This window comes from Apodemus sylvaticus, chromosome 5 (assembly GCF_947179515.1).
Source record: "Apodemus sylvaticus chromosome 5, mApoSyl1.1, whole genome shotgun sequence".
Taxonomy (NCBI): domain Eukaryota; kingdom Metazoa; phylum Chordata; class Mammalia; order Rodentia; family Muridae; genus Apodemus; species Apodemus sylvaticus.
The window spans coordinates 103,931,230-103,946,408 of record NC_067476.1 but is presented as its reverse complement, the minus strand read 5'-3'; the positions used below and the strand labels follow the sequence as shown (position 1 = coordinate 103,946,408).

Sequence of the window (15,179 nt, the reverse complement as noted above, 5' to 3'; positions counted from 1 at the left end):
TCTAGCCGCCTGTTTTTCTTGTGTTTGAGCTGGGAGGTTAATGTGCTTACAAAGCCCAGAGTCTGGGATCTACCTGTTATAATAAAAAAAATTTTGGAGCTATTGTATTTGACAAGGAAGTTCATCTTGATGGAATTTAGCCCTTAAGACAACATGAGAGCTCTATCCCATGGTTGAGGCCTTACGTTACTGACTCAGCAGTTCCAGGGCTTTCTACGGTTCCTATGGCAGATTCTTCATGGCAGTGTGCCAGCCTGCCACCCATCACCACCACCTCCCCTCACTACCATCTCCTTGCATGATGCCAGGCTTTGCAACAGCATCTGAGAGAACAAACAAACACCCCCAAAACTGGACCTGGCTTTGGAAAAGAGATAAGGCAGTTCCCTCTCCATACTCTAATAGAAGAGTAGCCCCAGGACAGCATCCCTGCTGTGCTCCTGATGAGCTATATCATATCCTGTGACTACAACCAGCACACGGGTGTGGTACATCACTAAACTGTGTTGAACTCATCAAAGCAAATTAATCCATCGGGAAAGAGCCAGGGCTCACTGGACTAGTCCAGGAAGGGTTGAGTGCTCTCTTGACATCCAAAAGCCAAGCGCAAACTACAGTCTCTTGGGACCCCCAAGTGAGCCGGTTCTGCCCGGGACATTCTAAGCAGTCGTCCTCACTGCCTTGACCCTCCTCTTTTTCCTGCTGACGTTCTGAGCCCCAGCCCTTGCTCATGGTCACAACAGGTCTTCATCCCATAGATTTTCTCCAAGATCTTACACTGCTCCTCCTCTTGTACCCTTCATCACATGACTTACGATGCCTTCAACCCTTTAGCGGCCGAATCCCAGGCATCCACAGAATTTGCCAAGTGGGTAAAAGTGTAAAGGATGCCAAATCAAAGCTCTGCCACACACCAGCTGAGCGAAGGGCAGAGGCTGATCATCAGTGGAAAGAAAACAAAATTATTCAACTTTTTGTCCCAGTGAAGGGTACAGCACCCTCACGCCCCACATTCTGAGACTTTATTTGCACAAGAGTAAGGTAAAGGACAGTTAGTCTATTTGTATTAGAAAGAGCAGAGTCTGATGTTTTTATTTTTTGTTTTGTTTTTGTCCTGCACTGTTTCAAAGGAGTCCTACTCATGGCTTCCTGCCAGCATGGTGTGCCGGACGCCTGGCCCCAGCTCTGTCTGTGGCTGCCTGGAGAGTCTGCGCGGCTGCAGCGCTCAGCCTCTGAGATGTTTTCAGTTTTAGCATTTTCATGCTGCCTAGCATGATTTTGACCTTCTTCTCAGAGCGACTCTGAATCTCTCCATCTCTTCCCCAACCTCATAAATCCCTTTGTCTCAGAAGTGCACCCTAAGGTTTAGTCTAAGATGGATTAGAGATACTGAGCTGTAGTCAAGGCTCCTGGCTCCAGAATTGCAAGCTCACCCTTTTCCAGAATGATGTAACTGCTCTACAAGCACTGACTGAGTTGTGCTCAGGGAGGAAGGGGGGGGCTTCTCTGAGTCTCACTGGTGCCAATACTCTTCTTCTGAGTGAGGGATGGACTGTGGCTTTGACCATCTCTCCTTCTTCCTTAGCTGACCTTGGGTCGAAGTGGCCCCCAGTCTCGGTGACACTTGTGTCAGTCAGTCCCCCTCATTGTCTCTCCCTCTTCTCTATCTTTGTGCTTCCTATCGTGGTCCCTCTGTCCCCTGCAGAGCTGCTGGATGACCAGCACCCTGTGGTCCGGCTGCTGCGCACTCTTTCCTCTGACTGCCCAAGGGGCTGGCCAGTCTCCTTGGATGCCACGCTGGCGCACCACCTGCACCAGTGCTCCTACCACCTGCGCCTCTTCCGGAACTGGCTGCGCTCAGGCCAGGATGACCCCGAGTGCCTCTACGGTACCCCTGCCACAGGCTGGCTGCTGCCACTACCCTGCCTGGGACTGATTGCTTTGCTTATTGCATTTCTGGCTGGAGAGCCTATCTAGTCTTTGAGGTTATGTGACCTGCATTAGTTGCTTGATTGGGATTGGGGCCAGGCTGCCTGGTAGCTGTAGCATTGGCTGCTCATCTCCCTTCTAGTCTCCTCTCTTACTCCCCTAATGTTACCCATTCTACTCAGCTTAGGAGTAATCTCTTGCCCTGGAAATCTGTGTTTTGTTTTATTTTTTTTTTAAATCTGTTCTTATCGCTCTGATCTTCTACTACCATCATCTTCAAAACCAAACATTTTCCTAACCACTCTGATGAGCAAGGGACTCCTCTGCCTCCTGCCACTAGATTATAAGGGAAGCCAAGGTACAGGGCATCAAGTACACATCCAGACAAGCAGAGCTGGAGGTTAAAAACTAATCCGGGTATGGGAGCAAGCATTGAGCCAGGACTTTTACTTATTGGAGAAGAAGCAACTAAGTCTTCCCTAGATGGCGCTGCCCTCCCTGTTCTTAGTTCCTTTACAGAGAAGCATTGGAACCTCCAGGGCTTAGAAAGTGCTTGGGACATGTTCTTGATCTTTCAGTGGGAGCAGTTTTTTCCATTAACAGTCCCAGGAGCAGGGTTATCCACTGATGTCTACCTTTGACCCTACCGAGATTTATAGACCTGTATTAGATGGTAATTTTGGAGGGGTAAGAGTTGCCTCATTTTCTTGGTGGAATAGAGAAAACCTAGCAAGCCCAGGATGTTATAGTAGAGCATAAGGAAAAGGCTTTGATGTGATGGAAATGACCAAGAAAGAACTCCCATCCCCTACCCTGTTCATGCATGTGGTTTTCCTCAGCTGAGCTTCATGTATTGCATGCTCCAGTTTGCATCCAAGTATTCTAGCCCTTCTACCCACATCTGAAATCTGCATGAACCCCTCCTTGGATTCCATACCCTTAATCTGTTCTTTTTTTTTCTCTTCACGATCCCTGAAATCTGCTGTTCTTTCCAAGCTCCATGACCCACTGCCTCATGTTAGATCTGCAGTTTCAGCCCCTTGCCTCTTGACCGTTGTTTTATTGCCCCAAAGTACAAGAGTGGTGTTGGTGCTCTTGTTAGCCCACAGGATGCTGTAGCCTCTCCATAGGTAGGATGAGGGGTGATTCGATCACCTGGAGGCTTTAACGGGTGGACATTTTAGGAAAATTGGAGATGAGATAAACAGACTTCCTGAAGGGCTCCAAAGAGTTCCTTCTCTTGGAAATCTTGGATACCCCATTCTCTAAAAGCCACAGATTCTCCTGATGGCTCTCAGGGACTCTCCATCCTTCCTTGGCCAATTGGAGTGTATCTGGTGGGAAACACATTGACTTTGTTCATCTCTTTTCCAACAGGATTTGAAGGGTGCTCCATGGTACCTACCATCTACCCTCTGGAAACACTGCATAATGCCCTTTCCTTGCGCCAAGTGAGTGAATTCTTGACTAAAGTCTGCCAACGCCACACTGATGCCCACGCACAGGCATCTGCAGGTATGGGAAGTACTGTTTGTATTGCTGGCTCTATCTCCATACCTGTGATTTATAGAATATGAGAAAATAACGAATTTAAAGTGGGGCAGGAGAGATGGCTCTGCAGTTAAGAGTGCTTGCTGCTCTTGCAGAAGATCAGAGCTCTTTTCCCAGCTCCTACATCAAATGATTCACAGCCACCTCTCTGTAACTCCAGCTCTAGGGAACGGGACGCCCTCTGCTGGCCTCCATGGGCACCAAAACACATCCTCACATAGATGCACGTACACATACATAAAACAACATAAAACAAAATTGAAAATAGGAAGTTGGGAATTTAACTCAGTAATAGTGTTTGCTTGGCAAACACGGAGCCCTCTGATCAGTCCTCAGCACAAGGAAAGAGAAGAGAGACAGAGGGAGAGTGAACATGTTGGGGGGGGGGGTGCTGTAGAGATATGTCAGTGAGTAAAGTACTTGTGTTGTAAGCACAAGAACCTAAGTTTGATCCCTATAGCCTGTATTTTAAAAAGCTTAGCTTGTCTGGTGGTACACACCTTTAACCCCAGTACTGGAGAGTCAGAGACACGTAGATCTCTGAGTTTGAGTCTAGCCTGTCTACATAGTGAGTTCCAGGACAGCCAGGACTACACAGAGAAACCCTGTCTCAAACAACTAACTGCTCTTGAAGAGGAGCCAAATTCAATTGCCAGTATCCATGTAAGATGGCCCACAACTACCTGTAACTCCAGCTCCTGGGAATCTCCCACCCTCTTTTGGCTTCAGTGGGCACCAGCACTCCTGCATATAACCACATATAGATACACATATACATACAATTTAAAAATACAATAATGGGCTGGAGAAATGGCTTAGTGAATGAGAGTATTTGCTGCTCTTGCATATGACCCAGGTTCAGTTCCCAGCACCCGCATTAGGCATCTCACAACTTCCTGGCCTCTGCAGGCAATTTAATGCACATGATGGACATATAGCTAAGTAGGCACACACACTCATAATTCTTAACTTAAAAAACAATAATAAATCTTTAAAAAGAATAAGGAGTGGTGGCATATATATAGACCCAGCACTAGGCAGGCAGACACACACACACACACACACACACACAAACCCTGAGGGTTATAAGCCAGCCAGCCTACTAAGCCTCGTTCTAAGCCAGTGAAGAAAACTGTCTCAATAAGAAAAGAGTGGAGATGCTGACCGTACCTAAGGAAACTTACCCAAGGTTGTCCTCTAGCCTCAACATGCACCCACACATACATGTGCACTGACACACATGGATAGTTAGGAACTGAGTATGGAGACTTGGCAGCCAAAGACATTGACCCAGGCTGAAGAGGATTGGACTATGGGCAGCAAAGATTACACAGTCACTTGACTTTTTGGACTTCAGCTATCAAAATAACCAGATTTTTCTTGATCATACTGGTGTCCCATGTCTGTCTTCTTATGTAAACTGTGACATAATGCTTTCCTCGATTGCTTTATATTTCCATAAATATTATGGCCAAAAGCAATTTGAGGAGAAAGGGTTTATTTCTTCTTATATCATGAAGTGAGGAGGGGAGGAACTCAAGGCCGGGACCTGGAGGCAGCACCGTGGCGGAGGTCTGCTGATGGCTGGCTTGTCCTCTGGGTTCACATTCAGCTACCTTTCTTTTACTTTTGTTTATTTATTTATAGATTTATAGATTTTTATTTTATATGTATGTTTGCCTGCATGTATGTAAGCATACCTTATATGCACCTGGTGCCTAGTGCCTGTAGAGAACAGAAAAGACGGTCAAATCTTCTGAAACTGAAGTCACAGACAGTTATAAGCCACCATATAGGCTCTGAGAACAGAACCAAAGTCGTCTGCAAGAACAACAAGTGCTGTTAATCACTGAACCATCTCTCCAGTCCTTAGATACCCTTAGATCACCTGGCCTGAGGTGGCACTGCCCTCCCACTTCAATCATTAATCAAGAAATTGTCCCACAGATTTTCCTACAGGATACTGTAATGGAGGCCTTTTTTCAGTTGAGGGTCCCGCTTTCGGATGACACTAGCTGTGTTAAACTGACAGAAACCCTCATGTGTCTTCAGTTCATTGGTTCTGCCAGTAAAGCATTTCTTCTTAACAAGGCTGTTGACCTGCAGTGTGTTGAAGTTCCTGACCTAGGCTCTAGTCTGAGAGTGAGGTCTTCAAGGAGTACATACCAGCGGATAGCGGATAGCGCTGTTATTTCTTTTATGGGGTGAGGGAGGTGTGTGTGATCCCTGGCACACATGTCAAGGTCAGAGGACACTTGCAAGAGTTGGTTCACTCCTCCCACGATGTGTGGGTCCCAGAGGTCAAACTCTGTTGTCAGCCTTGTAAGCAAGTGTCTTTACCTACTGATACTTATTGTACTGATACTTCTGATTTGATACTTATTGAAGTAAAAGAGCCAAATTCATGTTCTCCCAGCTCCTCACTGAAAACAAAAATCTGCTTATAGAGCTTAACATCAGAGTAGAATTATTCCTCTTGCTCTCTGTTCCTCCCTTCCTCTCTTTTTAAAGTTTGTGTTTCCCATCCAACACCAGTTTGTAGAGAGAGTATCATGCAGGTGGCACTAATGTTTCCCTTCACTTACAGAAGAGCCTCTTGCAGCTCCACAGTGAGCTGTATGAGGTAACAGTTGAGGCTATTGCAGTGGAAGCTTGTATTTTATAACGTTTTGATTTAGAATAGGTCAAAAGGATGTTTTAAAACTCATCCCGGCTTCGTTTTAGACACTTAATGTGTTTCTGAGAAGAAGTCTGAGTCTCCCTGGGTTTAAAGGCTCCATGAAGGAAACTGCTGTTGGCTGGTATGTTGTATTCTTGTTGGAGTGTGGGCCTCAGTCCTAAGATGTCATCTTCTTTAGTGTTAGCCACACGGTTGATGTTGATGGGACATACTTTTCTGAAAGCGGGCAGACCTGCACAGTTCTTACTTCTCGGTGAAACTTAAATATAAAAAAGTAAATAAAAGAATAGTTTGTGAGAAAAAAAGAAAACCCACAGTTAGACAACCACGAAGACATAGAATTGACTTTAACAACAAACATGATTGGGGCCAGCGAGATGGCTCAGCAGGTAAAGGTAGTTGCTATTATGCCTGAAGATATGAATTTGATCCCTGGGACCTACATGACTGGAGAGAACCAACTCCCCAAGTTGTTTCCTGACCTTAACCCACATGCTTTGGATTGTTTATGCACTCATGAGCGCACAAATACATAAATACCTCAGAAGTTAAGAGTGCTGGCTACTCTTTCCAAGGACGTGGGTTTGATCCCGTTACACACATCACAGGTTACAATCATCTGTAGCTCCAGTTCTAGAGAATCCGAAGTCCTCTGAAGTTCACTTCAGGCACTAGGCTACATGTGGTGCACAGAGATACTTGTGAGCAGAACATATATACACATAAGGTTAAATTTAAAAAGTTGGAGAACGGCGGGCAGTGGTGGCACACATGTGTAATCCCAGCACTCTGGGAGGCAGAGGCAGAGGCAGAGGCAGGTGGATTTCTGAGTTCGAGGCCAGCCTGGTCTACAGAGTGAGTTCCAGGACAGCCAGAGCTACACAGAGAAACCCTGTCTCGGAAAAAAAAAAAAGTTGGAGAACAATCTGAGAGCACACTTGGTACCAACCTCTGACTTCCACACGCGTTCATACACATGTGTGCACACATACATGAACGAATTTGCATGTTTACACATACCCACAACAAAAGAGAGAGAGAATAAAAGAATATCATTTCTTCCCAAGGTAATTTATAAGTTTAATATAATCCAATAAAACAATTCTGTAGGTTTTATTGAAAAATCAGGGGAAAGTGTGTTAAAAAGGAAAAGAACCACCTGTAATCCCAGGTAGGCAGAGGCAGGCGGATTTCTGAGTTCGAGGCCAGCCTGGTTTACAAAGTGAGTTCCAGGACAGCCAGGGCTACACAGAGAAACCCTGTCTCGAAAAACAAAAACTAAAACAAAAAAAAAGAAACGAAAAACAAAGCTGGGATTAACGGCACTCGGCACCACACAAGGCTCCACACAGGGCTCCACACGGGGTACCATGCGCAGCACATACGGGGCTCCACACACAGCCACACAGGGCACCACACACAGCTTCACACGGGGCTCCACACACAGCACATACGGGGGTACCACACACAGCTCCAGATGGAGCACCACACACAGCTCTACACGGGGCTCCACACGGGGTACCATGTGCAGCACATACAGGGCTCCACACACAGCTCCACACGGGGCACCACACACAGCACATACGGGGGTACCATACACAGCTCCACACAGGGCACCACACACAGCACATACGGGGGTACCATACACAGCTCCACACGGGGCACCACACACAGCTCCAGACGGGGTACCACACACAGCTCCAGATGGGGCACCACATACAGCTCCACAGGGGCAGAAGACAGAAAGCAGGAGAGAAGCACGTTTTCATTTGCAAAGCAACTTCAGAGGTGTTTTGCATTTCTCTGCTGGGGGATAAGGCACAGTGATGGCAAAGGGCAGCTTGTAGGGATCTGCTCTTCCTTCCACCATGCGGGCCCTGGGCCCAGACTCAGGTCATCAGTCTTGCAGTTGGCTGCTTAGCCCTCAGAGCTATCTTCTTCTTTTTTAAAAAGTACATTTGGTATTATAGACTCAAACGTGTGTGTGTGTGTGTGTGTTTGTGTGTGTGTGTGTGTGTGTGTAACATGAGTGCAGAAGGGATCTGTATGTTGGAAAATAGGGGACTGAAGGGAGAGGGACAAGACAGAGTAATGGGGGTGGCAGATAAATATGAACAAATTATAATAATGCATATGTATGAAAATGCCATCATTAAACCCATTATTTGTAAACAAGCAAACTAATAATTGTATATTTGGAAAGAATCATAAAGTTTAAAAAATGACAAAGGTTTGGGTCAGGGTCTCTAGGGTACGTTTCTTTTCAGGCAGAGGAAGGGTAAAGTGACCTTGGTTAGGTTGAGAGCATGGGTGATTTGTCATGGGCCTTTTATTCACATGCCTCTCCCTCCACCGACACAGCCCTCTTTGACTCTATGCACAACCACCAGGCCTCAGATAGCACGTTCTCCCCACCCCGCACTCTTCATTCGCCACCCCTGCAACTTCGGCATCGGTCTGAAAAGCCACCTTGGTGTAAGTAAACTTTTTTAGTTTCCTAATCAGAAACCAAGAGGGATGGAGGGATTGGTGGACAAGAGAGCTATCCTGTGATTAGGAAGGTGAGAGTTACAGACTGGGCCCAGGCCGAAGCGGCAGCTCAGCAGTGCTCCTCCAGAGCGCCCACCCTCTGTGGCTCCAGGAGGATCAGACACCCTCCCCTCCCTCTCTTTCTCTCTTTCTCTTTCTCTCTCTCTCTCTCTCTCTCTCTCTCTCTCTCTCTCTCTCTCTCTCTCTCTCTCTTCTCACACACACACACACACATACACACACACACACACACACACACACACACACACGATAAAAAATAACAATAAAAAAATAATAAGAAAAGCCTGACAGTGGCTATACATGTCTGCACTCCGGAGGCAGAGGCAGGCAGATCTCTGCATCAGCATGGTCTACAGAGTGAGTTCCAGGACAGCTAGGGCTCCACAGAATTTGTCTGGAGAAAAACAAAAACAAAACAAAACAAAACAAAACCCCCACCATGAATAGCTGCCTACCATAGTTGACTGAAGAGGCAGAGGTGGATCTGAGTTGTAGGCAGCAGGTGCATAGGAAGCTCAAGCCCTCCCTGGGCTACTTAAAAAGAGAAAGATAGAAATAGCCATTTTGGGAAGCAGACTCCTAAGCTATTTCCAAGCTGAAGCAAAAGCCTCTTCACCTCTGCCCTCCAGCCCCACTGAGGAGTCCTTCAAGGCAGTGATTCCCAGGAGGGGTGAGGCTCTTCACCTGTCTTCACCTGACCTCCCTGTTGGCCTCCCTACAGAGATCCCTGCTGACAATGATGAGAAGACAGCCTAGATACTTAGAAATAGATTGGAAAGCTAAGAGCAAGAAAAAAGTCTCCATCAGGCCTGCACATGCTGTGACTCTGGCACATGGAGGCAGAGGCTGAAGTCACTGAAGGCTTGAGGCCAGCAAAGGGCTGATGGAGCAAGACTGTCTCAAAGCACAAATAAAAGAACCAGAAGGAAGAGAGCAGAGCCTGCTGCTTCGTGACCTTCCTCAGGTCTCAGTCACCTGAGGAAGGTCAATTTTTCCCACGTGGGGAAAATTTTTTGTTCCCTGACACCATGAGTATGTCCTCAATTTAAGCTCACCTCATACTCAGGGTGCCCTTTCTCTGTCTCCTGGGGGCTAACAGCACTTGTAGCCTCCACCTCTCCTGTTCCTGTCCAACCCCCTGTGCTTCACAGGAGTGAGACCATTACTGAACATTAAGGCTCCCTCTGTAACTGAGGAAAGCTCAGCTTGCTTCTTTTTCTTTCTTCTCATCTCCACTTAGGAAGACCTTCACTGGGAAACACCATCACTGAGGTGTCTATACAAGAAACACATTCTGTGTCTTTAAAACCTTGTTGGGCCCAAACTGTGTCTTCCTCACTGCCTCTTCCCCATTTTAAGCATGTCTGCTCTGTTCCTTTATGGATAAAGGGGAGTACGGGGAGGTAGCATATCTTAACCTCCGTGGCTGAACCTTTTCAGGGTCAGCCTTGTTCAGATTCTTCTTGGTACACTGTCTTCCTGTTTCCAGAGTTGTTCCAGTGTTTCTGTCATTGTTGATACCATAGTGCTTTAGCTGAAATTCCATTGATAAATATGACACTTACAAAAGGGAAACTTTCACTACTAGAGACCATATCTTCCTTCCTGTAGACTCTAAGATCCTTGTTATTTTTATTATTTTTTAACTTTTTTTTTTTTGAGGTAGGATTTCTCTGTGTAACCCTAACTGGCCTGGGACTTAGAGTTCTGTCTATCTCTACCTCCTGAGTGTTGGATCAAATGTGTGTACCACCACCCCTGGCTGACCCAGATTGATGGGTGGGTTCTGTGAATTCCCTGAATCATATGTAAAGATCAATGTGAACAGTTGTATGTGTACCTTTTTCCTGGTGAAAAAAAAGTGAAAGAAAAATGAAAGTGAATTTTTCCCCATACAGGGTGCTAGAAAGCAGCACAATTCTGGAGCACCCAGGGCTGAAGTGCAAAGCTTCACATGACTCTGTCCATGAAGAGTTTGTGTGGTCTCAGTCATGCCTGTAGGCAGGATGCTAAGGAGAGGACTTGTTCCTCACTGGTGCCTGCCTACCACTGGTGTCCCAACCCTAAGCGCTTGCAGTCACTGTTCACACTGTCCCCAAAGACAACTTGTGAGAGGCTAAGGATGACAGATGAGTGGGGTGTGGCAGCAGCTCTGATAGCATGCGAGAGCAGAGACCGAGGAAGGTCACGAGGCTGCAGGCTCTGCTCTCTTCCTTCTCCAAGCGGATCTTTCCTGGTGTCTTCATTTACAAGTTTACCTTTTCATTTTCTACCTTTACCAGAGCTTGCCAGGTAGCCCAGGCTAACCTTGAACTTTTGGTGCTCTGGGGTGCTACAGTTCAAGGTGTGAGCTGCCATGTGTCATTCCTGATTTATAAAGGTTTTCTATGTTCTCTTGCTTCATTCTTAGGATATCTCTGGCTCCAAATCTGGCTCCAATATCACTGATTTCTTTAAAGAATGACCCTTTACTTGATCTTAGCCAAAAGGCCAAGAACTGCTAAAAGAAAGATTCTTAACCAAGGGTGGATATCGTGTTTCGAGGCAGGGTTTCTCTGTATAGCCCTGGCTGTCCTGGAACTCACTCTGTAGACTAGGCTGGCCTCGAACTCAGAAATCCACCTGCCTCTGCCTTCCCAGTGCTGGGATTACAGGCGTGCGCCACCAAACCCGGCGTTTCTTTGTTTTGATAGCCGGTCTCATGCAACCTAAGCTTCCTTTTGACTTCCTGTGTATAGCTGAGGATGATCTTGAACTTCTGTTCCTTCCACCTACCAGGTGCTGAAGTCCCATTCCTGGTGTTTATGCAGTACTGAGTCCTGAGTTTTCCACATGATAGGCTGGCACTCTGCCACTGAGCCACATCCATAGTCCCCTCATCTGGGAATATTCCAACAGAGCGATATTGTCCTCATCTTCTCCCCTTCTTCCTATCTTTACACTGTACCTATAGAACTAGAAACTGTGGAGATGGAACCTCATAATCAGTATTTTAAGTATTTCCCATAGTTTTGATGTATGGGAATAATTGTGAACCTTTTGGGACAAAATGCTTACATGCACCCAAAGTAGGAAGGAGGGGCCATTGGAATGTAGAGTTGGGATCAGAGAGTATTTTTAAAAACTAAAGTACGCCTCATTCTCCTAAATCTTAGGTGAGCCTTAGCATGATTAGGCTAGTGTGAGCAAGTGCATATATCTGCCACATTTAGGAAGAACCCAGCAGCATTAAACTAGCGTTTAATGTACATGGTAGAGCCTCCTCTTACAGCTCATTTGACCTGACCTCCTAACTTTGCTTTACAGACAGCAGTGGGCCTTCCAGCACCGTGTCCAGTGCTGGCCCTTCCTCTCCTACTACAGTAGATGGAAATTCACATTTTGGCTTCAGTGGTCAATCCTCTGTAAATACACATATGACTGAAGAAAAGCAAGGCCTTGGGCTGCTCCAGGAAACTCCTGGAGCTGGAACACCAGAGTTCCACATAGAAAGACAGCAAGAGCTTGCTGAACCAACTCAGTCTTCTCAAGAGCTACCTGTGGAAATCTGCCCTTTGGGAAGTCATGATGTTACTGAGGTCTGCCAGACATGCCAGGAGGTCTTAGACATTGTCCAGCCATGCCATGACATCCTTGGGGGGATTGGCCAGCCTAACCAGGAGGTCCCAGATATCAGCCAGCTGTTGCTAAAGAACCATGACACTACTACCAACACAAGCCAGCCATCCCAGGACAGCCAGCTGTCGTCTCAGAAAGTTTATGAGGAAATTTGCCAGCTTTGTCAAGACAACCCTGAGGAGAGTAATCAGCTATGCCAGGAAGTCTCAGTAGAGCTGGACAGGATAGTCCATGGATTCCCTGTAAGCATTAGTAGCACGGCCCAGGAAACCCTTATGGAAATTGGCAGGCCAACCCAAGAGATTCCTGAAGATCCATACCTGGAGTTCTCTGAGAAGGTTGGCATGCTAGCTCGGAAGGCCCCTGCCACTGATGAGGTATCTCAAGACATCCCTGAGGCTGACAAACCATCCCAAGAGCTCTCTGAGGAGACTGATCTGCAGGCTCAGGAGGTCTCTGAGGAGATTGATCAGGAGGAGTCTGAGGTAGTCTCTGAGGTGGTTGATGAGCTGCCTACTGAGGATATCTCTTAAGTTCAATATCTGTCTAGTGATGTAAACGCTGAAAGCCAGTCTCTGACCCATGACCAGCACTCACCATGTGACTACTCATCTTGTCATTGGGGTCCCACTCTACCAGCTATTTGAGCCAGCAGCCTTTCTGTTGGCTAATACACAGCAAGAGCCCCAAGCAAGGTTGGGCTCATACCAGCAGTGTCTGAGGAAGTAGGCCTTGTGGCACGAAACATACTTCTGCCAAAGGAGGAGACATTTATGTTCAAAGAAGTTGGCTCTTCACTTAGCCATGGAGTGGGAAATCCTAGATTGTTGAAAGAAATGCTACTTAACTGCTGAAGGTACCATGTTGAGGGGACAGCAAATATAATATGGAAGGTGACAGGGTCTCTACTTGTTGACTGAAATATTCACAACTTTTTAAGGTACCCTCAGTCCATGTGTGCATTCAAGGAAACTCTTCACTATCACAGGCTAGCTCAGGGGAACCACCTGAAATGTCTGGAAAATAGAGTTCCATTCTCAAAAACCTCTGTCATGGCCACTCCTGGTTTACACTGAGCTTGTGGGTGTTTCCATGTAATTGCCAAGAGCTCTCCCTGCCTTGTCCTTCTCCTGTGGACATCAGCTCTAGAGAAAAATAGATATTAGATTGCCATGCAACTGCAGAGTGACTGCTTAGGATGCTCTGGGAAATTTGCATCAATCTATGAAGCCAGGCCTTCTTTTGTTGTGGGGCTATTGGGCTTAGAAGATGCTGTAATAGAGAGAATCAAGTTCTATTTTAAACAATTAGCAGAAATCAATGTTGTACAGATATGAGCAAAGATTTAATATATATATATATATATAAACATATATATTTCTGTAGTTTGCCAGGGACAGACTGGCCAAAGATCAAACACTCCAGGGTCCCCAAGAGGTTTGTCCTTATATCATGTGTCTTTATGACCATATGTGATTACCAAGCTTTTCCCAAAGATCCAAGGATGGGAGTGGGTGTGGGTAATTCAGTCATTGGAGGGGGGGGGGCAGAACATGACAAGTGCTCAATAAATACAAAATAATGAGAACAAGGGGGTGTGATGCCTTTGTGAACTTAATGAATATGCAAGTCAATTGTGTCTGTGACTGAACCAATAAAAAACTACTGCAGATAAACAGGGATGGGCTTTCAAAAGAGTCCCTGTAGTGGTCTGTCTACCATCCAAGTGTTTTTAATGAGCAAAATGTTGGGCAGCTCCTGAGAAACAGCCTTGGAGTGTGAGTTAGGGGAGCTGACATGAGGCAATGCCTGGTCTCTGCTCCACTGACATCTTTACACCAGGAAGCTCTGGACACTGGGATGACTAGGTCCCTTTTCCATATACACATCTATAACCTGACCACTCATGACATACCTAAGACTATAAAGGGTTTCACTGAGTGGGTTAAATGTAGCGTTCATCCAATGGGCAGTAAATAAAAAGGTTCAGAGTTCTCTGGGAAAATACAGGGACTGCTTTTGACCCATAGAATGCAGATAGCACCCCTAAACCAGATGTTTATGTTCCTGCTACAGGCTCCCACATTTCAGACTATCTTCAGATTTTTTGTTTGTTTGTTTCTTGCTTAAATTTTTATTTTATGTGTGTGTGTGTTTTGCCTGCATATAAGTCTGTATACTGCATGCCTGCCTGGTGCCCACAGGGCCAGAAAAGGGCATTGGAGCCACTGGAACTGGAGATGTAGAGAGAGGTAAGCTCCTTCCGAGTCTTCTGGGAGAGCAGCCAGTGTTCTTAACCACTGAGCTATCTCTCCGGCCCCTTGTTTTTTTGTTATTTCTTCTGAGACAAGGTCTCACTCACTATGTAGCTCAGGCTGCCCTCAAACCCCTCACTCTTCTACCTCTGCCCTGAGTGTTGAGATCACAGGCATGCACCATCAGACCCTGCTTCTTTTCAGAAATGATGATGGTTCTCACATCTTTTCCTCCTCTCACACGTGCTGGCTCTCCTGGGTCCTGGAATGGGTTTGAATAATCAAGAGTCTTCCAAGATAAATGCTAAGTGACAGAGAGATGGCGACCAGGACAGCTTACTGCGTGGAGGAGCCTGGCAAGCCTAAGTAGCACTACACCATCTGCAATGAACTTGGTTTATTGTTAGAGGTGGTGGTGGCTCTGTTACAGCAGCTGGGGACTGTAGCAGGGAAGTGTGGGGAGGAGCAGAACACGGCAAGGAGGGGAGCTAGGAAGAGCAGGAGGTGAGCTCCTTTTGGTTTCCCATTGGCTTCGCAAGAAGACAAGCCCCAGGGACAGTCAGTGGCTGGGTTCCGCAGTCCAGCACTGGCTTGCT

The 15,179-nt window shown here is 46.5% G+C and overlaps 1 protein-coding gene across 16 annotated transcripts in view; it reads left to right on the top strand.

The window, feature by feature from the left end:
• Ppip5k1 (diphosphoinositol pentakisphosphate kinase 1) overlaps positions 1-14,019 on the top strand; it is a 44,948-nt gene extending 30,929 nt beyond the window's left edge. For 8 of the 16 annotated variants that reach the window (XM_052183391.1, XM_052183388.1, XM_052183384.1 and 5 more), the window contains 3 exons: positions 3,307-3,444; positions 8,522-8,635; positions 12,017-14,019. In XM_052183391.1, the coding sequence (XP_052039351.1) occupies positions 3,307-3,444; positions 8,522-8,635; positions 12,017-12,861 (1,097 nt within the window). In that variant the 3' untranslated portion in view covers positions 12,862-14,019. Of the gene's footprint in view, positions 1-1,705; positions 1,889-3,306; positions 3,445-8,521; positions 8,636-12,016 lie in introns of all 16 variants that reach the window. The other 8 variants (XM_052183389.1, XM_052183383.1, XM_052183380.1 and 5 more) reach the window with 3 other exon arrangements.
• The last annotated feature ends 1,160 nt before the right edge of the window (positions 14,020-15,179 follow it).